Source organism: Haliotis rufescens, unplaced genomic scaffold (genome assembly GCF_023055435.1).
Source record: "Haliotis rufescens isolate VD_foot unplaced genomic scaffold, xgHalRufe1.0.p SCAF_18, whole genome shotgun sequence".
Classification (NCBI taxonomy): Eukaryota; Metazoa; Mollusca; class Gastropoda; order Lepetellida; family Haliotidae; genus Haliotis; species Haliotis rufescens.
The window spans coordinates 3,925,763-3,947,136 of NW_025963868.1; the positions used below are offsets into that span (position 1 = coordinate 3,925,763).

At 39.5% G+C, this 21,374-nt stretch overlaps 1 protein-coding gene across 1 annotated transcript in view; it reads left to right on the forward strand.

Annotated features, from left to right (window-relative positions):
* Positions 1-21,374, forward strand: part of LOC124123803 — a 192,947-nt gene that overhangs the window by 106,684 nt on the left and 64,889 nt on the right. The window contains exon 6 of the mRNA XM_048398643.1: positions 14,798-15,127. Within this exon, the coding sequence (XP_048254600.1) occupies positions 14,798-15,127 (330 nt within the window). The remainder of the gene's footprint in view (positions 1-14,797; positions 15,128-21,374) is intronic.

Below are 21,374 nucleotides of genomic sequence, written 5' to 3' on the forward strand. Positions count from 1 at the left end.
GGGAAGCTACTCTAACCCTTGTCTATGAAACATCACGGCTAGTCAGACATTGTTGACATTCGGCCAGTCCTGTCATTGTATTAATGATTTTCCCTGGACCATGCATGATGTGAATGGTGTGAATGTTTGTCTCATATTGGTGCTACACAAGCAGACTAGTTTGAAACAGAAACTTGTGCAGCATAGATTCTTTTCACTGATCAGTGATGTGGTGCAACTAACAATGCTGACTGAACATCTTTCTAGTGACTGGTCAACTAAGCTGGTCGGTTTTAAATGGGAATGTCTTAAAAAGGTTCCCATTCAACTCTGTTTGGCATTACTGTTAAGCACACAGGCTTAAGTTGGTTTTGAAATGTGCATTTTCAAATATCGACGAGGTGGAAAATCAATCTCATTAAAATCAGATCTTCGCTCTCGCTACCGCTAAACACAGTTCTGAGGACATCCCATAAGGTGACACGTCAGAAGGACCTTTCATCCGATCAATCGGAGTGTTGCTTACCAGATTGAGACACTGACAGTCGGAATGTGTTTTCTAATTATGCAACCTCAAAAAGGTAAACCAAGGGTATTTCAAACGACAGTTATGGACTTGACGACTGATTCCGAATGCGAGACATCGTTTATCTCTTGCTTTCCATAGCCCTTTTGAAGTAATGTCATACAATTTTGGCCATTTGTTGGACATTTCAGAATTTTCTTTTGATCAGTTTTCAAATTTTGATTGGAAGTTTTTTTCAATATATCTTTAAAAATGTAGTCTGGAATAAAAGTCGCAAGTTTGAAACTGGAATGGTAAAGTTCGAGAAAGCTGCTTTCTGATTTGTTCATGCTGACTTCCTGTAAATCATTTCATTTATCCGTCAATGTTCACGAAAGGTAATTCTGACTTTACCTGTTATGGGATATCTTCAGATCTTCCGGGGGCGGTCTGGTAGCCTAGTGGTTAAAGCGTCCGCTTATCACGCCGAAGACCCAGGTTCGATACCTGACATTGGTTCAATGTGTGAAGCCCATTTCTGGTGTCCCCCGCCGTTATATTGCTGGAATATTGCTAAAAGCGGCGTAAAACCTCACTCACTCACTCACTCAGATCTTTGGGTAGCGGAAGCGGGCACTTATATCTGATTTTAATGATATTGTGTGGACAATGTACTGTGAAACCTGTATGTGTTCGTCAGAAACAAGCCACTCAACAGGTACAACCTTTAAGAAGCATTCAGACTGTCCACAAACCACTTATTGACAACTGAGTTGGTGGAATGAGATGTCAGCCACACACAAAACAGATTCGAACAGATTCGAACAGATTCGAAGCTACTCTAATCCTAGTCTATGAAACGTCACGGCTAGTCAGACGTTGTTGACATTCGGCCAGTCCTGTCTGAACGTTATGAAGTGCAGCCAGATGTACTCACAGTGATAAAACGAAAAACGGTAACTAATCGAACGTATTTTGGCCAAATCCAGCTGCTCATAATTTTTGGGAAAGGTTCCAAGCAGCAGATGTCTACAAGCACAGATATGGAAAGTGATCCTGCTTGGCTAGTGCCCTCGCAATATTGTTTCTATATATCTCCAAAGTTGCCTAAACTTGTAAAATAACGAAGCCACGTCACAGTTAGACACAGATTTTCAGTCTTTTAGTTTATTCTTTTGATAATGATAGCAATTATCCCAGTTGTTTCTCCGGATTCCCGTCGGTTAATTCTGACGCGATCGCCGAATGACAAGGGCGACGCCATGTTTGTTTATTAACAGTGAAATGAGTCCCAACTTGACCTTTGATATTTGCATCTATATCCGCATATGACCCAAACGGGTATCGTTTTTATCCTTAGGCTTTATCCTGCCGAGAAATCCACTAATTATATGATAAAGAATATCCTAACCACTAAATCGATAAAGCGCTCATTGGTGGCATGTTATAGCAACACAAACAGGGACACTTAACGAGGGATGAAGGTACTAACAACCCAAATTGTTTTGATTTACTGTTACCATGATCACATATATCTCCATTTATTAAAAGCAACATTGTTTTGACAGTTGTTATCGTAGTAATTATTGAGTGAGTATGGTTTTACGCTGCTTTTACTAATATTCCAGCAATATAAAGGCGGAGGACACCAGAATAAGGCTTCACACGTTGAACCCATGTCAGGAATCGAACCCAGGTAATCGGCGTGACAAGCGAACGCTTTAACTACTAGGCTACCTGACCGCCCCCCCCCCCCCCAGTCATTAATCCCCGGCCGCGTCATACCAAAAGACGTTAAAAGATGGTACTTGTTGTTACCCTGTCTGTCTCTGAGTCAGTATACTGTGTCTGAGCGGGGTATTCATGTTAAACTAAGGCATGGTATCTCAGTGAGCTAGCACTATAAATCGGCATCAGTCCGGACTAGCACAAGCAGCCACCTCACCTCACCTCACCTAGTTATTAACTTGTTAAACCAGTGAAGCGCTCACACATTTGTGCAATGTTCTATTAATACAAAATGGGATAAATAATAAGGGAATGAAGGTACAGGAAACTCAAGCAAACCCAGCAAAGACCTATTTTACCACTTACGTAAGTCCTCTATAACTCCCAAAAGTACTTGGATAGGATTACCTGGTGCCATGTAAATACAAAGTGCCCTCCTCGCTGGCTGTCAGAACATGAAGATTTTTTCAAGAATAAATTAGTTATGTTTTTCGAAGTAACTAGTTCTCATAAAGCAGGGTTATACATTTCTTCACATTTCATAATGACCAGCCAAGTCTTACAAAAGCATGTTCTAAAAGGGGGTACCAGACAGAATGAACAGAATGATTCCATTTCTTTCCTGGTCCCTGGTTTGAGTTCCTAAACTTAAGTGAAGCTCATCTATGAACATATGGTCAAAGGCAAAAAAAAGAGAGTATGTCAAAGATCTACGGCAGTCTAAGGTTACCCATGTCAGGCTGCATAAGATATAACTGCCTTGGAAGATCACAATATACAGCATGTTTTCACAGAGCGATGTGTACATCAACAACTACGACAACCACAAGGGGAAATTCCAGCATATCCAAACTATACAATAACGAACAATAGTTTATCATTGTTAATAATTCTAAGAATACTACCTCTATTACATACGAATTACTCCATCCCACCACCCCAATTCATCTACCTCTAGTAGTAGATGATGGAAAAAAGTGATGTTGCCGCCATTGTGACGTCATGGCTTGGGTAGTTACGAGACTAATTGGCAACGTATTGTGTGATTGACAGTAAAGAGGACGTCTGTTGAAAATCTAAAAAATTTAGTTAGTCTGATTGAAAGCCGAAATATAAGAAAAATAGCAGATAGGTAATAGAGGTAGTATTCTTAGAATTATTAACAATGATAAACTATTGTTCGATATTGTATATTCCCCTTGTGGTTGTCGTAGTTGTTGATGTACACATCGTTCTGTGAAAACATGTTGTATATTGTGATCTTCCAAAGCATCTATATCCTATGCAGCCTGAACTATTGTTCGATAATTCTTATGAAACTTCTACCTCTATTACATATCTGCCAGAATATACCAAAGGGACCCCGGTGGGATTTGCCTATATAGTAACTCCCTGTGTAATTGACAGCAATCCCATTCTGGAAACTATTATGTTCTAATTCTAATCCTACTTGAGATAATTTCCTCTGAAATTCCCCTTGAGGACTTGAAAATCAGAAAACTGTGTCAAGTATCAGTCAAATATATTTAGATTAACTGTTATATTTGCTGATCTTGATCATAATAAACCTGGATTTGTGACTTTTTATATCGGCGATTACGTCACTTTCGGTTATGACGTCACTTCCGGTATGTCACTTCCCCATTTGGTAATGACGTCTGTTCGGCTATTTCCGGTGCTGACGACGTCACTTTCGGTTCTTCTATCACTTCCGGTAATGAAGCTATTTCCGATAAAATGTGATAGTTGACATTTAAGGTGCTTCTAATCCATCCTACGGCGGATGACAGTTTGTGCCGCGATCACCTGACAAAGAGAATATATGTCCGGTTGCACGTCACGTAAGTAAGAGCTGGTGGGGGTGTTTTGTGAGGCCCACTGACAGCTAGAAACTACTTGTTTTACTGAGACTCATGTCCATGAAGCGTGGCTAGGGCTCAGATTTGGTGATCCAAAACGTGGCGTGGAATTCTGAGCCTGTGTATAACTTTGTGCAACTTTGTGCTTTCATCTATCCTGCTAAAATAGCCTTGGTGATATCCTTGTTTGAGATGGTCTTACAGGATATGAAAAGTCACCTCCGATGGCGTCTTTATGGGTCTGTGCCAAAAGATGGAACTCGAGAGCTCTGATGGGACATAAGAGTCTGTCTGGGTGATACACTGTTGGTTCCAAGGCAGGAATTGTATAGTGTCTATGACCCAACGGTCCCATTGTGGTAGATTGATACTTGGCTACGAAGTCTGGGAGCGATCTTAGAGTTTTTGAGGTCCAATGTTGATCATGGGTAAGATTAGAATAGTCTAAGGCATGTAACTCCGGACTGTTGCTGCTGTAGCCATGACAAGTAGAATGAATAGTCGAAACGATTCCACTTGTTGAGTTGATGGTTCTTGTAGGTGACAGATTCCACTTGTTGAGTTGATGGTTCTTGTAGGTGACAAATAGATCTACGTGCGGTGTGTCCCATAACGTGGTTATCCAAGCAAAAATCTGGGGATGTAAGGTCCATTCTGTTGCCACTATTCTCCCGTAGCGGGAAAAGATGTCGGCAAGGATGTTCAGTTTCACGGGAATATGTCTCGCTTCCATCCGACAACTGATGGAGTCAGTTCGTCCACTTCAGTCGATTCTCCGCTCGTGCCGGGACACGACGAAACGTGAAATGTGTTGTCAGCGAAGCAATGCCAAATCCCTGGTAGACGTATAGGCGCACCCGTTCTGTATCGAGGAGAGGTCGTGGGAAAAATTCAACAATATATCGAGTAGGACAGGTTGAATGTACAAAATTACTTGGTCTGAAAGATTGTACCGTATGAATCGTTTCTATCTCTTGGGCTTCGCATAAGGGTTCCCGTTGTTATATCGGGGAACGATGGTGCGTTGTGTCTCGTTCACTGTGCAGGCAGGCATCCGATGGTACATGATGTACAGCGACAGGCGTCTGGTCGAGTGGTTGTAATGTTACGTATAAGCGACCATGTAAGCCAGTCTGTACAAATATACTGCACGGATCCCACTGAGTCAGTTGACCTGATTATGATAAAAATGTTTACAGTCAGTCTAGACACGTGACATGTAACCCTTCCTGCGCTTTAAACTGTAATCCCGTATGTTGAGTCGACCAGTTTCAAGCTCTACAGGGAGGGGAAAGATCCGTGAGTCTTGGCAGCTAGGCAAATAGTTGATGCTTGGAATCGTTCCTTGTATCTTGTCTGACTTCATCTATGATATGTCCCAATTTGCCTTTGAATGTCTTGGGAGCAGAAATCGGTTGTGACATTATCAACCTCTTGGTTTACCTGGAAATAGCTTTTTAACAAAAATCTCTGCCAGTATTTGCTGACTCTGAACCAAAAATTGCTGTGAATCATCCAGACTTGGGGATAATCGGGTCTGGACCAGACAATCCAGTGATTGATATCACGAGCATCAGACATGGGTGGAGAGTTGCGTACTAGCTTCATAAAGTCTTCGTTCAGGTTAAGATGTTTCCTGAGGTGAAGCTTGTATCTTAGAGCCACGACGTCCAGAATCCAGTGGTCGGGCGTAACTTGCTCCCAATTTTGGGCGTATGACAAAAAGCGCCCTCCCACTGGGCCCGTAGTCAGCGTTATGTTGAAAGACGGTAGGCGTAAATCACAATCCATAGATATCACCAGGTCGAAAGGGTCAAAATGTCAGAGGGGGTTGTAAGGAAGTCAGAACCTTCGTTCCCCTCTGCCTCCCGATATTCCACGGCGATAATATCCCCGTTTCTTGTAATCTGATTAGCGAAAGGAATCCTGGGAAGACTGTTGTTTGTCGTCCCCCCGCCTTGGTTGGAATGAATCCTGCCCGGAGGGGATAAACTTTTTCTAAGGAAGCTGTTTGGACGCTGATCACTTATAGTCCTAGGAACGCTTCTGTGAATTGGATGATTCATGAGCTTCAGCAGCTAAGTCGAGCTGAAGTTTGGAAACGTTCTGTTGTGTCATGTTTAACTTCATCTATGACATGTCTTAATTTTCCGTTGAATGTTGTGGTCGCTGATATAGGTTGTGTCATAATAACTTTTTGGTTTGGTTTCACACGGCTCTGGATCTGATCTTGGCTAAAAGTTGTTGATGTTGAAAGTGTAGAAGTCCAGGAGAATAAGTCTTCCTGCATCCTGACAATCGAGTCCAGGAGGCTATGGATGAGTCCGACTTGATCGGTCCTAATAGTCATGGGTGTTTCTGGGGCAACTCTTTCATAGGATGGTTGTAAAGATGGGATGATGTGTCTGACAAACCAATTTATATAAACTCCGATATCCGTAGAGTATCTGGAGACCGATGTCAAATCATTGAACAGGGATGCCACTAACGTAACATTCGTGTCGGGATTACATACCAGCATGCAGAAGTCTTCATCCATACTTGGGAATTCCGCCAGTGTAGCCTCGTGCGTCCTATATAACTTCGGTTTCATAGGTGGTAAAGGTAGATGTTCATCATGCTTGAGCCTGTGAATGTTATCAGTCAACTGATCAACAACCTTGCCGAGAACGAGGAACGAAGAAAGTGGGGTCGGTGCTATATCATTTTATGCACAGATCGGCGAATATTTTAAACAAAGAACAGTCTCCCAACAAAATAAATGAAACTCCCGAAAAGCGAACAATAAACACAATTGAAAAAACCCATGTTTCACACTTCCGTTAATTACAAGTTATAATGAAGTCAATTTTTGATAAAAATGGCCTTTGCCTTTGTTGAAAGAAAGAGGAATATACACATGTAGTTCAGTCCTTAATCCCACTCGAACAGTGTACAAATGGTAATTTTGTAATTGTTGATAGTGTTGAAAAGGGTATAAAATACAAATTAATACAAGTGAAATAGAAATAACGCTCAGCTTTAAGGCTTATGAGACATGGTAAAAGCATTGTATATATTTTTACAAGACTATATAATTTAAGTGAGTGAGTGATTGAGTTAATATTTAACGTCACTTCGGCATTATTTCAGCCATATCGTGACGAGAAGTTATACATCAATAAGACATATATGTAAACTTTATAAAAACCTGTCATCGAAAGAAAGTACAATAACTAGAATATCACAGAGTCGATTTAAAACTAGTTGAGGAACATTTAAAAACAGAAACAATTAACAACACAATATAAAAATGGGCTAGAGATCGTCAGTAACTAAAGGGTTGGTTGGTTGGTTTGCTGTTTTACGCCGCACTCAGCAAAATTCCAGCTATATGACGGCGGTCTGTAAATAATCGAGTCTGGACCAGACAAGCCAGTGATTAATATCATGAGCATCGATCCACGCAATTGGGATCGATGACATGCTTCAACCAAGTCATCGAGCCTGACCACCCGATCCCGTTAGTCACCTCTTACGACAAGCATAGTCGCCTTTAACGGCAAGCATGGGTTGCTGAAGACCTATTCTACCCCATATCTTCACGGGTCAGTAACTAAAGGGAGATCACCATACTAGGGACCATGGGGACTTAAAATGCCTTTGCTTCCTGCATGGACCCCGGCAGGATTTAAACCATCCCTTCTGTCACTGGCGACAGTGTAGTCGTCAAGCCAAAGATTAAAATGACGAATATACTACGTTTAAAAACATGGCATGCATAAAAATACTTCGAATGATGTGGAAATTACATACCCACTTAGGGGGACAATAACTTTATGCTTCTTTAACCCCCCTCAAGGGTACAGCCACTAACAATCTAAGTTACAAGTGAGTATTACTAATATATAAACAAACACATTATGTACATCAAAATTTATGAATTATTTCTATTTTCTTTAAAAAGCACAATATTAAATGAGAATTTACATGACTAAAAAGGTCCTTGTCTGTTTTTACACAATAATATTTATGCCTTGGGATGGAAAAATCAATACAGTTAAGCAGAACATGCTTAACCGTGATTCTTTCATCACAAGGGATGCAAAACGGAGGGTCCTCACCTTTCAATAGATATTCATGGGTATATCTGCTGTGGCCAATCGTCGCAAAATGACTTGACCGACAGCCCAAGAAGGTATATCTGATAATTGGTTTAATTTCATGTGACTTATTTATACCTACTTGGATGTCCCACTTCTTTTGCATTAGATCACGAATGTAAGATCTAATCATGGGTTTATGGTCAGTGTATGGGATCAGAAGTGGTGTCACAGATCTGTTGAGTGCTGTTTTTGCAGCAGCATCTTCCATTGTGTTACCAATGACACCAGCATGGCTGGGTAACCAACAAAAGACGATGTCATATTGGCCAGTAGCAAGATAATTCAATAACTCAAGAATTTTAATTAAAAATGGATGTTTACAGAACATATTTTTAATGGCCTGAAGGCACGAAAGTGAATCTGAAAACATTATGAATTGTTTATATTTGGATTGTTTCTTGATATATTTTGGTGCTGTTAAAATTGCGTTTGCTTCTGTTGTGAATATTGAACTATTATCTGGTAGTCGTGATGATATTGTTCTGGATCCAATGACAGTGGCACTAGTAACAACGCCACCATCCTTGGATCCATCTGTAAATATAGATTTATAAGTGTCATAAGTGTTTCGTAACGGATTGTATTCTTGTTTAAAAATTTGTGGATTTGTATCAGATTTCTTAAGTCTAGTTAATACGAGGTCTACATTGGCCTTACCATTTGTCAAGGAGGCGATGAAAACAGTTGTATGGGAGCTACATCCTGAGTGTTAATCTTAGCAGAAGAAACGACAGATTTAATTCTTATTCCAAGTGGTGGAACAAGAGATGTTTTCTTATTGTAAATACCTTCGTAAAGAGGATTAAAAACGCAATTGAAAGCTGGATTTGACACAATTAGAATATAATTTAGTGATGTATAGTAAAGATCATTTTAGACGGCGTTGTTTAAGAGAAGGCTCATCCTCTTCAACAGACAGATTTGGAATAGGAGAAGTGCGACAGGCTCCAAGGCAAAGGCTCTGGCCTTGGTGATGAATAGTTTGTAGTTTTTGTAAATTACTTTTACATGCTCCACCATAGACGATGGAGCCGTAATCAAGTTTGGAACGGGTCAGTGATCTATACAAGTGCAAGAGTATTGTCTGATCCCCTCCCCACTTAGAAGTAGAAACTACTTTAAATAAATCGAGTGCCTTCAGACATTTAGCTTTAATGTATTTTATATGTGGTTAGAAAGTTAGATGGCTGTCAAAAATAAGTCCCAAGAACTTTCCCTCTTTTACCACTTTGATAGGGGTGATATTCAAAAATAGTTCAGGGTCTTTATGCGGCTTATATTTTCTGCAAAAATGTATGCAATTAGTTTTTGATTTCGAAAATATAAACCCATTTTCTAGGGACCACTTGTGAATTTAATTGAGACAGATTTGTAACTGCCTCACTATTGTATGCATTTTTTTACCACGACAAGAAATATTAAAATCATCCACGAAAAGTGATCCGTCCACTGAATCACTTACAACCTTGGACAGACTATTTATTTTAATACTAAACAAGGTGACAGACAACAAACTGCCTTGTGGGACAACCTGATCCTGATTATAATGGTCACACAGGATGGAACCAAGTCGGACTTGAAATTGTCTGTGTGTTAAAAAATTTGATATAAAATGAGGTAAACTACCGCTCAAACCAAAATCGTGAATTCCTTTAAAATGCCAATGTTCCAAATAGTATCGTATGCTTTCTCAAGATAAAAAAGATTTGACACTATGTGTTGTTTATTTACAAACGCATTTTTAACAAAGCATTCTAATTGTACTAAATGATCAACAGTACTTCTATTTTTCCGGAAACCACATTGAATATTAGTAATAAGATTGTTGGTTTCAAAACACCACACTAATCTATTATTTACTATTCGTTCCATGGTTTTGCAAACACAACTGGTTAATGATATAGGGCGGTAATTTGAGGGATCTGCATGATCCCGGCCATGTTTTGGTATGGGGACTATAATGGCATTATGCCATGAAAGAGGAAAATTCCCTGATGTCCATGTTTGGTCAAATATATCTAAAATTGTCTCAAGAAATGATTCAAGCAAATGCTTGAGTAACTGATAATGGATATTATTATCCCCTGCAGCAGTATCATGAGCTTGCTCAAGAGCGGTATGTAGCTCATGCAATGATTATACTTCAATGTAATCTTCACCATTATTTGAATCGAAATTAACTGTTATCTTTTCCTGTTGTTTCTGATATCTCTGAAACTCGGGAACATAATTTGATGATGAAGAATTTTTGGCAAGAGTTTCACCAAGTTTCTTTACAATGGCAGACTGATCAATTATTAATTTGTCACCGTCTTTAAGATGGTGTACAGACGATTTTGAAACTTTACCTTTTATTTTTTTAACCATGTTCCATACCTTTGACATGAGTGTGCGTGAATTAAATTTGGAGACGTTATGCCTCCATGATTGACGTTTATTATGTTTATAAGCACGTCGTGCCTTGGCACTAGTAATTTTAACATTATTCAAGTTATGTACTGCAGGATGTTTACGGAAATATGTTTCCGCTTCCTTTCTACGCTTTCTTGCTTGTTTGCATTCATTGGTAAACAAAACACCAGGGCTACAGGGATGCTATACTCGAGCAATACAGACACGGGTAGATAATAGTGTCAAACAGAACTAAAGTTTGGCTGGTTCCGTCCTTCCACGCTTGGCAATTATCTGAAGACAGTTAGAACCCGGAGGCCACTAATGCCAGATTGGCCAATGAGTAGCCGTCTTCTGGCACCGGACTCAGGGCATGTTTTTAATTTATACAAAATTGGAAGGTTTTCATAGTAATTGTGTGGAACAGGAGGACAGATATATTTAAAATAAAAGTAGACCATGCACAGGGCTTGGCATGACCAGCCGATTGATAGGATCGGGCCCATCCTACCACCAGTCCAGGTGAAGTGAGGGTCAAAGTGGTGTGTTGGGCAAAGGAACACCTGTTCTTAACACCAGAATCCCGTCATCCACCGACACAGGGGCGCAACCCACGGCAAACGGGTTGCCCAATTTAGTCACCTCATATGACAAGCAATGGGGTGCTGAGGACACATTGCATCCCGGGTCCACACAGGGGAAGAGCGATTAGCGCTGCCAAGCACTCACAACGTGGAGATTGCTCTTCATGAGTGCCATATGATTTAAATATTTACATTTGAATGACAATTCATATTCATAATTAAATTAGAATACAGATATAAAAAGAGGTGTTTACATAAAAGAACCTTTCGCTTATACATATTCAGAAGAATTCTTGATACAGTTGCTTGAATACAAATATTTTTCATTGAATTCATTACATTAATTAACTGATCATTTTTTGTTAAGATTTTAAAAATATGCAATACAAATTGTTGCTTTAAAAATAATTCTTCTTTCAAATCAGAATACAAAAGACCATCAATTAAAAAGTGCGTCTCATCTTCAACAGAGCAAATGCTAAAAGAGCTAAAACAATATGTACAAACACTATCTGCTGATAGCCAAGAGGCAGGCAACCACATCTAAACATTACTAAAACTCAGTGCTGGTCTCTAAAATTAATATTCAATACATGAGGTTCAACCTCATTAAAAGAAAGATTTAAATTATCTATGTGTTCTTTATTTGTTGCCATTTACATTCCTGCGATCATCCCATATATAATTTATTTCAGTTATTAACGTCGTGAAAGCATTGTTTAATAAATTCTATTTTTATTGTATTTTGCAAATGTTAAATATGAAATATTTTTAAATTGCAGCTGATTATTTTTTTGTCTACTCTACTGGCCCAGTATTAACAGTTATGTTTAGACCAATTAATAACCTTAGAGCAAATTCTGTCACATGACTGTTGTTCAAACTTAATAAAAAGTCTAAAAACATTAGTGTGTACTTTATGAATAGGTGAAGCAAGCCCCATATCACCATTAACATCAAGATTGAAAGTGGTTTTAAGTACACCCGGAAAATATACGACATGCTCTGTTTTCTGTGATATTAACTTGCATACATGTGTTTATACTCCACATTGATGATCCATAAAGCATGACTGGTTCAACCAGAGAAGTTCTAGAACTTAACACATGCATGGTTAGACATACCTCCTGCCACATCATACGTCTTAAATAGCTATAATAAGGAGCGAATGGCAGATTTATAGTGTTTCCTAACAGTCTGTCCTATATCTAAGAAGTAATTGAACCATGAGCCAAGATATCTATAACGTTCACCATTCTGTAATGAGACATCACCACAATTGAATTGAACTCTGGTCGTGTTACAGAAGCACATTGAAAGTGTACAATATTTATCTTGCTGTTATTTACAGTTAATTGCCAATGTTTGCACCAATCATTTGAGACATTAAGCATAGATTGTAGAGACGCTTCATCTGGAGCAATGAGCGCGACATCAGCAGCATACAACAACACAGATAACATAAGATCATCTATTTGAATACTACAATTGAGATTATTAATACATTCATCTATATCATGAACGTACACAGAAAATAAAGTAGGGGAGAATTTACAGCATTGTTTTACTCCTTGATAAACAGGAAAACGTTCAGTAAAATATCCATTTATTTGCCAAAACAATTTCCACCACGATAAAGAGATTGCATGACGCAGCTTGAACCGAAAATAGTCCCTTGTAACGGTACCAAACGCCTTTTTTCAAAACCAAACCAACAAAAGTTTGAGCTATTCTTTGTTTAATTGAAGTGGATAAAACATATAGATGGTCCGTACAATCTCTTTGTTATCGGAAACCATTTTGTTCATCAGCTAAGATAGTATTTCTCTCCAACCAACAAGACAGTCGATTATTTAATATGTCTGCATATATTTTACAAGGGATTGAAATAAAAGTGTAATAAACCGGGCGATTTACCACATTTAGATTGTTCCCCCTTGTCGCTGGATGTAAGTTATCACGTGGTGTCTGTCACAACAGGATCAAGGATACGACTAAGGTGCTTCCACGCTTCTGCTAGTCTCTAGTCTGAAGTTTAATTACCTAAATTATTTGTTTCTACTTAGGCATTTATGATCTGTTTACTTCTTTACGTACTGATAGAAAACAATGCATGTTTAAAAGCAAACGATAAGCTTTTTTGAAAATGGCGGTTGTCCTGATTTCAGTACAAGTATTACTTTTCTATAATGCCTTTCTTACGTCATCATTTGTTTGATCTGTGCATACTTTGAATATCCTTTGATGTTCTACGTCCATTCGTTTTTACTCTAGTTTTTCAGTAAGCATTGTTTTCATTTGTTTTGTATGTCTCTAAATTGGAACTGACCCGTGAAGATTCCGGGGTAGAATAGGTCTTCAGCAACCCATGCTTGCCACAAAAGGTGACTATGCTTGGCGTAAAAGGTGACTAACGGGATCGGGTGGTCAGGCTCGATGACTTGGTTGATGCATGTCATCGATCCCAATTGCGTGGATCGATGCTCATGATATTACTCACTGGATTGTCTGGTCCAGACTCGATTATTTACAGACCGCCGTCATATAGCTGGAATATTGTTGAGTGCGGCGTTAAACAACAAACCAACCAACCAACCAACTAAATTTGAACTAGTTTCAGTCTCATGTGTGAATCCCGTTGAAAGTCGTTTGATCCCGAACGTTGGAATCCTTGGTATAAGAAGTAAATAAGACCAAAACACCTTGATAGTATGATAGATGTCACTTGTGAAAAAAACATTTCTAATCTCAATGAAAACAACCAAGTGTATTAAGTCAACCAACACTATACCATTATCTTTCTTCTATGCCATTGTGTAATGTCAATACATTTTGCACATTTATCTCCCTCCACTTTCATATGACCATACGACATCCACTTTCACATGATCATTAAAAATATAACCTTAGTTATATGAGATAAAATATCCATAGATATAGCCTGTCCCGCTGTTCATCTCTAATGGGGAATGAAAATGAATAAAGCTTCAATGGCCCCATGATCTAATTTAACGCCAGAACGCTTTGGGAATTCTAAGAAAATAGAGGACTGAAGAGTTGTGTTCTATTCTAAACATTCACGGTAGGATAGATATGGTCACTGAACAGGATAGATATGGTCACTGAACAGGATGAAATGTGTTTAGAAAAAAATGTGAATATATAGAAATAAGCATGAACATATTCCATCTCCAGTTGTTACTTAGTAAAATAAATATTAGTTTTAACTCTTTGAGAATATTTGGTATTATTCTACCGAAAACATGTGCTGTATACTGTGCACAAACAGATGACTAGGGTGTTCTGATTAGATGACATAATCGAAGATTGATAGAAGGTCCAAAACGACCAAGAATTCGAATGCAATTGGATATCATCAAACAGAACAATTTCCAATCTATCTCAACAACTTGTTTGTGAGAAAGTGTCTATGTTGAAAATATTGGGCTGAAGTAAGTATTTGTGTTTGTTTCTTTCGATAGTTGTCATCTAGTATCACTGAAAGTTACATTGAAAAACAGCAAATTGAGACGAAACGAATACTCTTGATGGTCAGTTTGTTGATTAACCACTTCCCAAAAGTACAGACGCTGTGTTGTGTTTCAGCTGTTGCAGTAGTATATGCTCGCCAAGGAAGTAATGCAACCTTGTCCTGGAGACTACCCCAGCCTGCTGTCAGGGAGTTTACAGTGAGGCGTTTTTCATCAGCTATTCTGTTCCATGTGACCAACTACAACAAGGTGGACATCACTCGCACGTACAGGACAAGAGCAGAGTTTACAGGGAACATTGACTCGTCAGGATCTGGTGTGTTCAGTTTCCTGCTGTATGATGTTGTGTGGAATTCTGACCGTGGTGTCTACAGATGTTACAGGGGTTCACCAGGATCTAGAGGGGATCAGATGTCTGACTGTGGACAGGTGCTTGATGTCATACGTGAGTATATGGCCACACTGATTGTACACTACTACTTGTAATCATGTCATTATATGTATTTGGAATCCATAAACTGATACGTTCTTTCAATCACATTTCCTCAAAACAGTTTACCCTGTGCATATAATTGTCTAACAGAATTTGGAAATGTTGATAAGCGCAAGTTTTGAAAAACGAACAGATTAAATAAGGTACAGTAGTGCCAGTGAGTTGTTGAGTATATATATACTTAACAACAAAAGTTCCTTTGACACCAATATTGTACCGTATTTTTCAAACAAGTAAAGTTTGGTTTTCAATATTGTAGTACATGTATGGAATCAAGTTACAAAAAACGCAACTGCTACAGGAAAGCATGCATTCCATGCAAAAGTTTACTTGTATGCAAGCCCCATGTATTTCACTAACCAAGAATGGGTATAAAAACATGTGTGTTAACGGGATTCAATATTCATTGTTTAGCATCGTGCTGACAACAACCACTCAGAAAAACAACAAAATTACGCAATTATTCAACATTACGAAATGCCACGCCTGTCCGAAAATGAGCATCTGCGTGCCATAGGTATACTTGAAGCAGGATCGACAATTTAACGTTCACAGAAACACCATTTGGTGTTTATGGCAACGTTGGCAACATACGAATGCATTCAGAGACCATCCTCGAAGTGGCAGGCCACGCGTAACCAATAATCGACAAGACGACTGGATTCGAACAACACACCTACGAAATTGATTCCAGCCAGCAAAAGTGACTGGAAGAATCATCCCAGGCCTTCGACGAATATCTTCACAAACCGTACGTCGCCGCCTCAGATGTGCTGGGATTGTTGCCAGAAGACCCGCCAGACGTCCAATTTTGACAGGAAACCACCGTCAAGCACGTCTGCAGTGGTGCAGGCAGCGTCTGCGCTCGACGAACATGCAGTGGGGACACGTTCTATTCACTGACGAGTCTCGTTTTCACCTCAGCCACAGCGATGGACGGATTTGAGTGAACGTTACATCAATCATTGTGTCATGGAAGAAGATCGGTTCGGGGGCGTTGTGGTATGGGGTTGGATTACAGCAAGACAGAGGACCCGTTTGATAGTGGTAGAGGGAAATCTCAATGGACAGCGCTACCGCGACGAGATCATCGGCCCTGTTGTTCTACTATTTTTGCGTCGTCATGTCCCAGGCATTACCTTTTAACATGACAACGCCCGGCCTCATATTGCTCGACTTGTTCAGGATTCCCTTCAACAAAACAATGTGAATTTCATCCCCTGGCCAGCTCGCTCCCCTGATCTCTCACCAATCGAGCACCTGTGGGATGAGATGGATCAGCACCTTCGACGTCAACCACGTGTTCCACAGACACTCCAAGAACTTCGAAACATGCTCATGCAGATGTGGACAGATATCCCACAGGACTTTGTGCGACGCCTGGTCCATTCCATGAGACGAAGATGTGTTGCTTGCATCGCAACCAGAGGTGGACACACACGCTTTTGATTTGTAAATTCACATTTTGGCATGTACATGTTTTGTTTTTGTATGAAATCACGCATTTTCTGAAGTTAGTATGGCAAATTAAACCATTTTATCTGTTGCAACCCGAATCTTAATCTTATTTAATGTCAAAGGAACTTTTGTTGTTCAGTTTATATATATATAGATATATATATATATATATATATGTGTGTGTGTGTGTGTGTGTGTGTGTGTGTGTGTGTGTGTGTGTGTGCACTGCATGTTTAGGCTGGTGGTAGTCTTATGTGTGTTGCCCTTGTTTAGTTTTCAAATTGGTGTCGGTGCGGTACCCGTTTGGTTTAAGTGTTAACTCGCCACGCTGAAAACCCGGGTTCGTTTCCCAACGTGGGTACAGTGTATGAAGTCCCCCGCTCAACATTGCTTGAATATTGCTACAAGACTCCTAAAATATACACACTCACTCACTCAAACTGTTATCTGACTAGATGTTATCAATTAAGATAATTTCTTTGTTTGATACCAAGCAAAGGACACTATTCAATGATGATTTCAATATCAATATGACCAGAGAAAATTGTCTAACACAATAATTAAAATTAGAGTGAGTGAGTGAGGTTTTACGCCGCTTTTAGCAATATTCCAGCAATATCACGGCGGGGGACACCAGAAATGGGCTTCACACATTGTACCTATGTCGGGAATCGAACCCGGGTCTTCGGCGTGACGAGCTAACGCTTTAACCACTAGGTTACCCGACCGCCCCAATTAAAATTAGAAAACAAGCTGGGCAACTCAATTTGTCCATCACTTGATTTTCTGGTTTGTTTACATGCCGCCGCCGCGTGGCATTAGTATTGATTTGCGGTGTTAGGCAACACACTCATACTTTTTAATGCAAATCATGTGAGTGGCGCGTGCTACCGATAGGGTAGGATATGCTTACCCTTTTCGCAAACGTTTTCCGTGATCCACTCATACCATTTTCACCGCTGTGTTGCATTTTACGCCCAGTGAAATATGCTTCGGTGGATAATCGAGACCACAGTTGGTACTTAGTATAAATATCTTGCTTCATCTGTACACAAAACAAACAGACTAGTCTTCGGGATGGGAAGGATCATCTGTTTTTTGTAACAGATTTACTAATTTTAAGTTTTGAACATCTAACCTCTTTTTCTTATGAAGAAAAACATAAAATCACGATCAGAACGTATTTCTATAAAATACATGACAAGGCGTTAATGTAAAATATGGAATTCACCACCACATAAAATTCAGAAGCACAAGTCTATTGTTTCAGTTATAGATGTAAAAGTGTATTCTCATAATTGCAAGTGTCTACTGGGAAAGGTGTTTCATATGTGAATGTGGCCAGTGCATGTCTGTGCGATCTTGGAATTTAATAAATTGCCTTTTTCACCAAAACATTGCTAACACTAGACTGTCATGTTATGATGGTATTACCATTGCCCGCACACACTGCATGTTTCCAATAACTAGGATACCTGTCAAATGCTCTCTTAGCTCTTCAAAAACGTTGACAAGAAAATATGTTCATTATGTGACATTCGTTTTCAATTTGCTAGAATGCTTCTCAAAGAGATTAATAAAACAGTTGTGCAATCATTGCCTAAATAAACATTATGTCATGAACTTATTGAAACGCAACAGTATCAGGTGTATGTTGTGGAATATTATTATTCCATGAGTACTAGTCTCTATCGCATAAATTCATGACGTGTGCCAGAAAATGTTTTTAAAAATCACTTTTAGGTGATTATCTCAATTTTGATTGATTGATTTATTTATATTGATGAAATACTTCCAAAACAGCATAAAAGGCATCTGTAGCAAACGTCGACCGAGGCCATGTTTGGGTCATGTGACTTCACAACTACCCCGATCTAATAAATTCACATTTTCATATCATCGGTATTTCAAACGTAATGAAACTTTGTATTACTTTCTTTTGGACCACCATAACGAAACAAATAGACTTTCTTCAGAGATTATACAAGTGTAAGGAGGGACGTGAAAATAAATATGGTTAAGACAAATTATGTTATTTTCATGAACGTAAAAAGTGGAATCCAATGGAGGAATATGCGTCGCCGTCAAGACGATTCGTTACAAAGAAAGGTACTTTTCTGAGTATGCAGACACAGTACTGTCACATGGTGTGGTAACTAAAGTGACAGCATTTCTATAAGCGCTTTTTACAGTTTATCTAACATACTATACACAAAGAAATAAAAGACATTTAATATGGTATGATGTATTTTGTGCTCATTGTGAACTCGTCCATCAACGTAATAATTTTGTTTTATTATGTTTCATGACTTTATCTGAAGTTGTCAACTGTTTTTAATTCAAAATGAAATAGGTGAGAAAAACTCAAGATGTCATAGAGAGAGCATAACGTGTATAGATTTTATGGTTATAACGATTTGAAAGGCGTGTTTGATTTATGAAGCATGATCTGTGTCAGTATTTATGTTATATTTGATGTACCAGATGATAGGTTACAAGGTAATGTGCAATATCTGGAATTTGTCAGGATAATTATTTTTTTCTGTGGTACAACATGTGAGTTACAGATCAGTGTGTGTTGATAAAAGCGATCAAATCATGTTCATGGTCATAAGTATTATAAGTTAATAGCATTGTCCACTGTACGACGCTGATCATATCATAAACATGTGGCACCAATCACAAACACATGAAAAGGAAGGTCAGTTGTTCACCTGAAAACATGGGAACATATTGTGCAAGTCAAAAAGGGAATTGCACGCTCACATTCACATACCAAACAATGTGTTTGGTTATACCGAATACAAAATTCGAAAGTGGGACTAACAGTTTTTACAGCTGTTGTCAAATGTGGGAGACATTCACAAGTACGGGTATCCAGGCAGACACACTTTCCACAAGACCACGGTGCCGGTCCGGTCCTTCATTGTACGACGTTTTAAGAGCTGATTTCGTATTGCCAATATTATTTTACACCAAAATCAGGTATAATGTAATAAATGATTATTATGACAATGAAAATGGAAATGGTTTGATGATATATATCACCCTTCCAAGTGTATGTATATTTAGTTGATAATATGAGGGAAGGGTACACTATCTCTGTATCAATACTCTCTGGTATTGCATTCTATGTAAACATATCCTGGGGTGGCAGATGTCAGGGCTAGGATTTATTTGTACGTTTATGGAAACACACTAATATGAACCATTTCCTTAACACATAAACATACAATTTCACAACACAACTTAATAGTTATTAGATTATGTAAAAAGGTTCAAGACATAAGACCCATGCACACAAACGTTTAGGGGTGGGGGCGGGTGTGTCGGGAGTGTACAAATACATTAAAGTTTAACATCTTATTTACAACCTCCTGCCAGGTCTGTTTTGGAGATTGTGAATGACAAGGCACTTATGGCCATCGCCTAAGACTTGTTATCAGCATCCTTTCAGGTAGCTGCATATATGGTGAACATGTCTGATATTTTGAACATGACCTTTCACCATGGCCATGTCCCTGTCTGCCACTACTTCGAGGATCATGCCATCTTGTTGGCCACCTACGTTGCCATTCTTCTCAGAAAGTAAGTGGCGTGAGAAAATCCTTTTGGCCAGCTTACGCCAGGCTATGTCTTAGGGTATTGCTTGTTTCCAAGAATTTCAGCAGGATGTGAACGGATTACAAGTTATAGATCTTCAGCCACCTGTTCTGCCATAATTCAGGATGTTATCTCTCGTTAACCATCCATCTGGTGGATTTCATGGCATCATTGGACGCACAGGAAGCATACCGGCACGTCTCTATTCATTGTGAAAACCAGCCATTTCTCACAGACTCTAAGGCAAGACTTGCACATCGGCAGCCACGAGGTCTTGGCTGGGATATTGCTAGAAATCACTGAACACAAAGCCTGAAGGACGCCAGACTCCTGATCCCCACAGCCAATTTCAGTGGCTCATTACATAAACAAGATAATATCAACACACTCGAGTTGTCCGTTGGACAGAAGTTTTCAGTTCTTCAAGTTGATTGTCAGCGTGCCACTGACGTAAGAGACAATAGGCTTGGCTACTGCAGCTGGCAAAATACATACTTTAGACATAACCCAGATAAAATGTGACAGAGGACCAGATGCCGAGGTTCACACGGGTCTCATTTGGGATTCTGTGGCCAAAAATCAACAACAATGAGAGTGAGTGAGTGAGTGAGTTTGGTTTGACGCCGCTTTTAACAGTATTCCAGTTATATCACAGCGTGTCAGCCCTAAAGCCCTAAGTGATGCAGGTCTCAGACGTTTACCACTTCGGTGAAACCTACGAGCACAGGTATGGTGCTGACAAACCTAGAAACATAATCGGGGCGAACAGGGATTCGAACCCACAATCATAGGTTTCTGGCGTGCCCAAGGGACGCAACTCTGCACAGCGAATCGCGGCGCCTTAGACGACTGGGCCACTCGTGCCCCCTAACAACAATGAGAAGACTGGTGGATGTTCATGATATCTTGAGTTTTTGACTCCATTGCTTGCTCTAAGACTTTATAGTGACAAGAACTTCCTGGAGACAGAGCAAGAGGTTGCATCCTCCGGGCAGCTGAGTATAGCTGAGGTCACAAAGAATGCGATTGCGTTTTGGTTACGGGCGACAATTCTGCAGGTGTATCAACATGCAGGCTTGGGTCTGCCTCATGCATACAATTAATACGAAATCAATTCTCTGGTGTCCTCGATGGCACA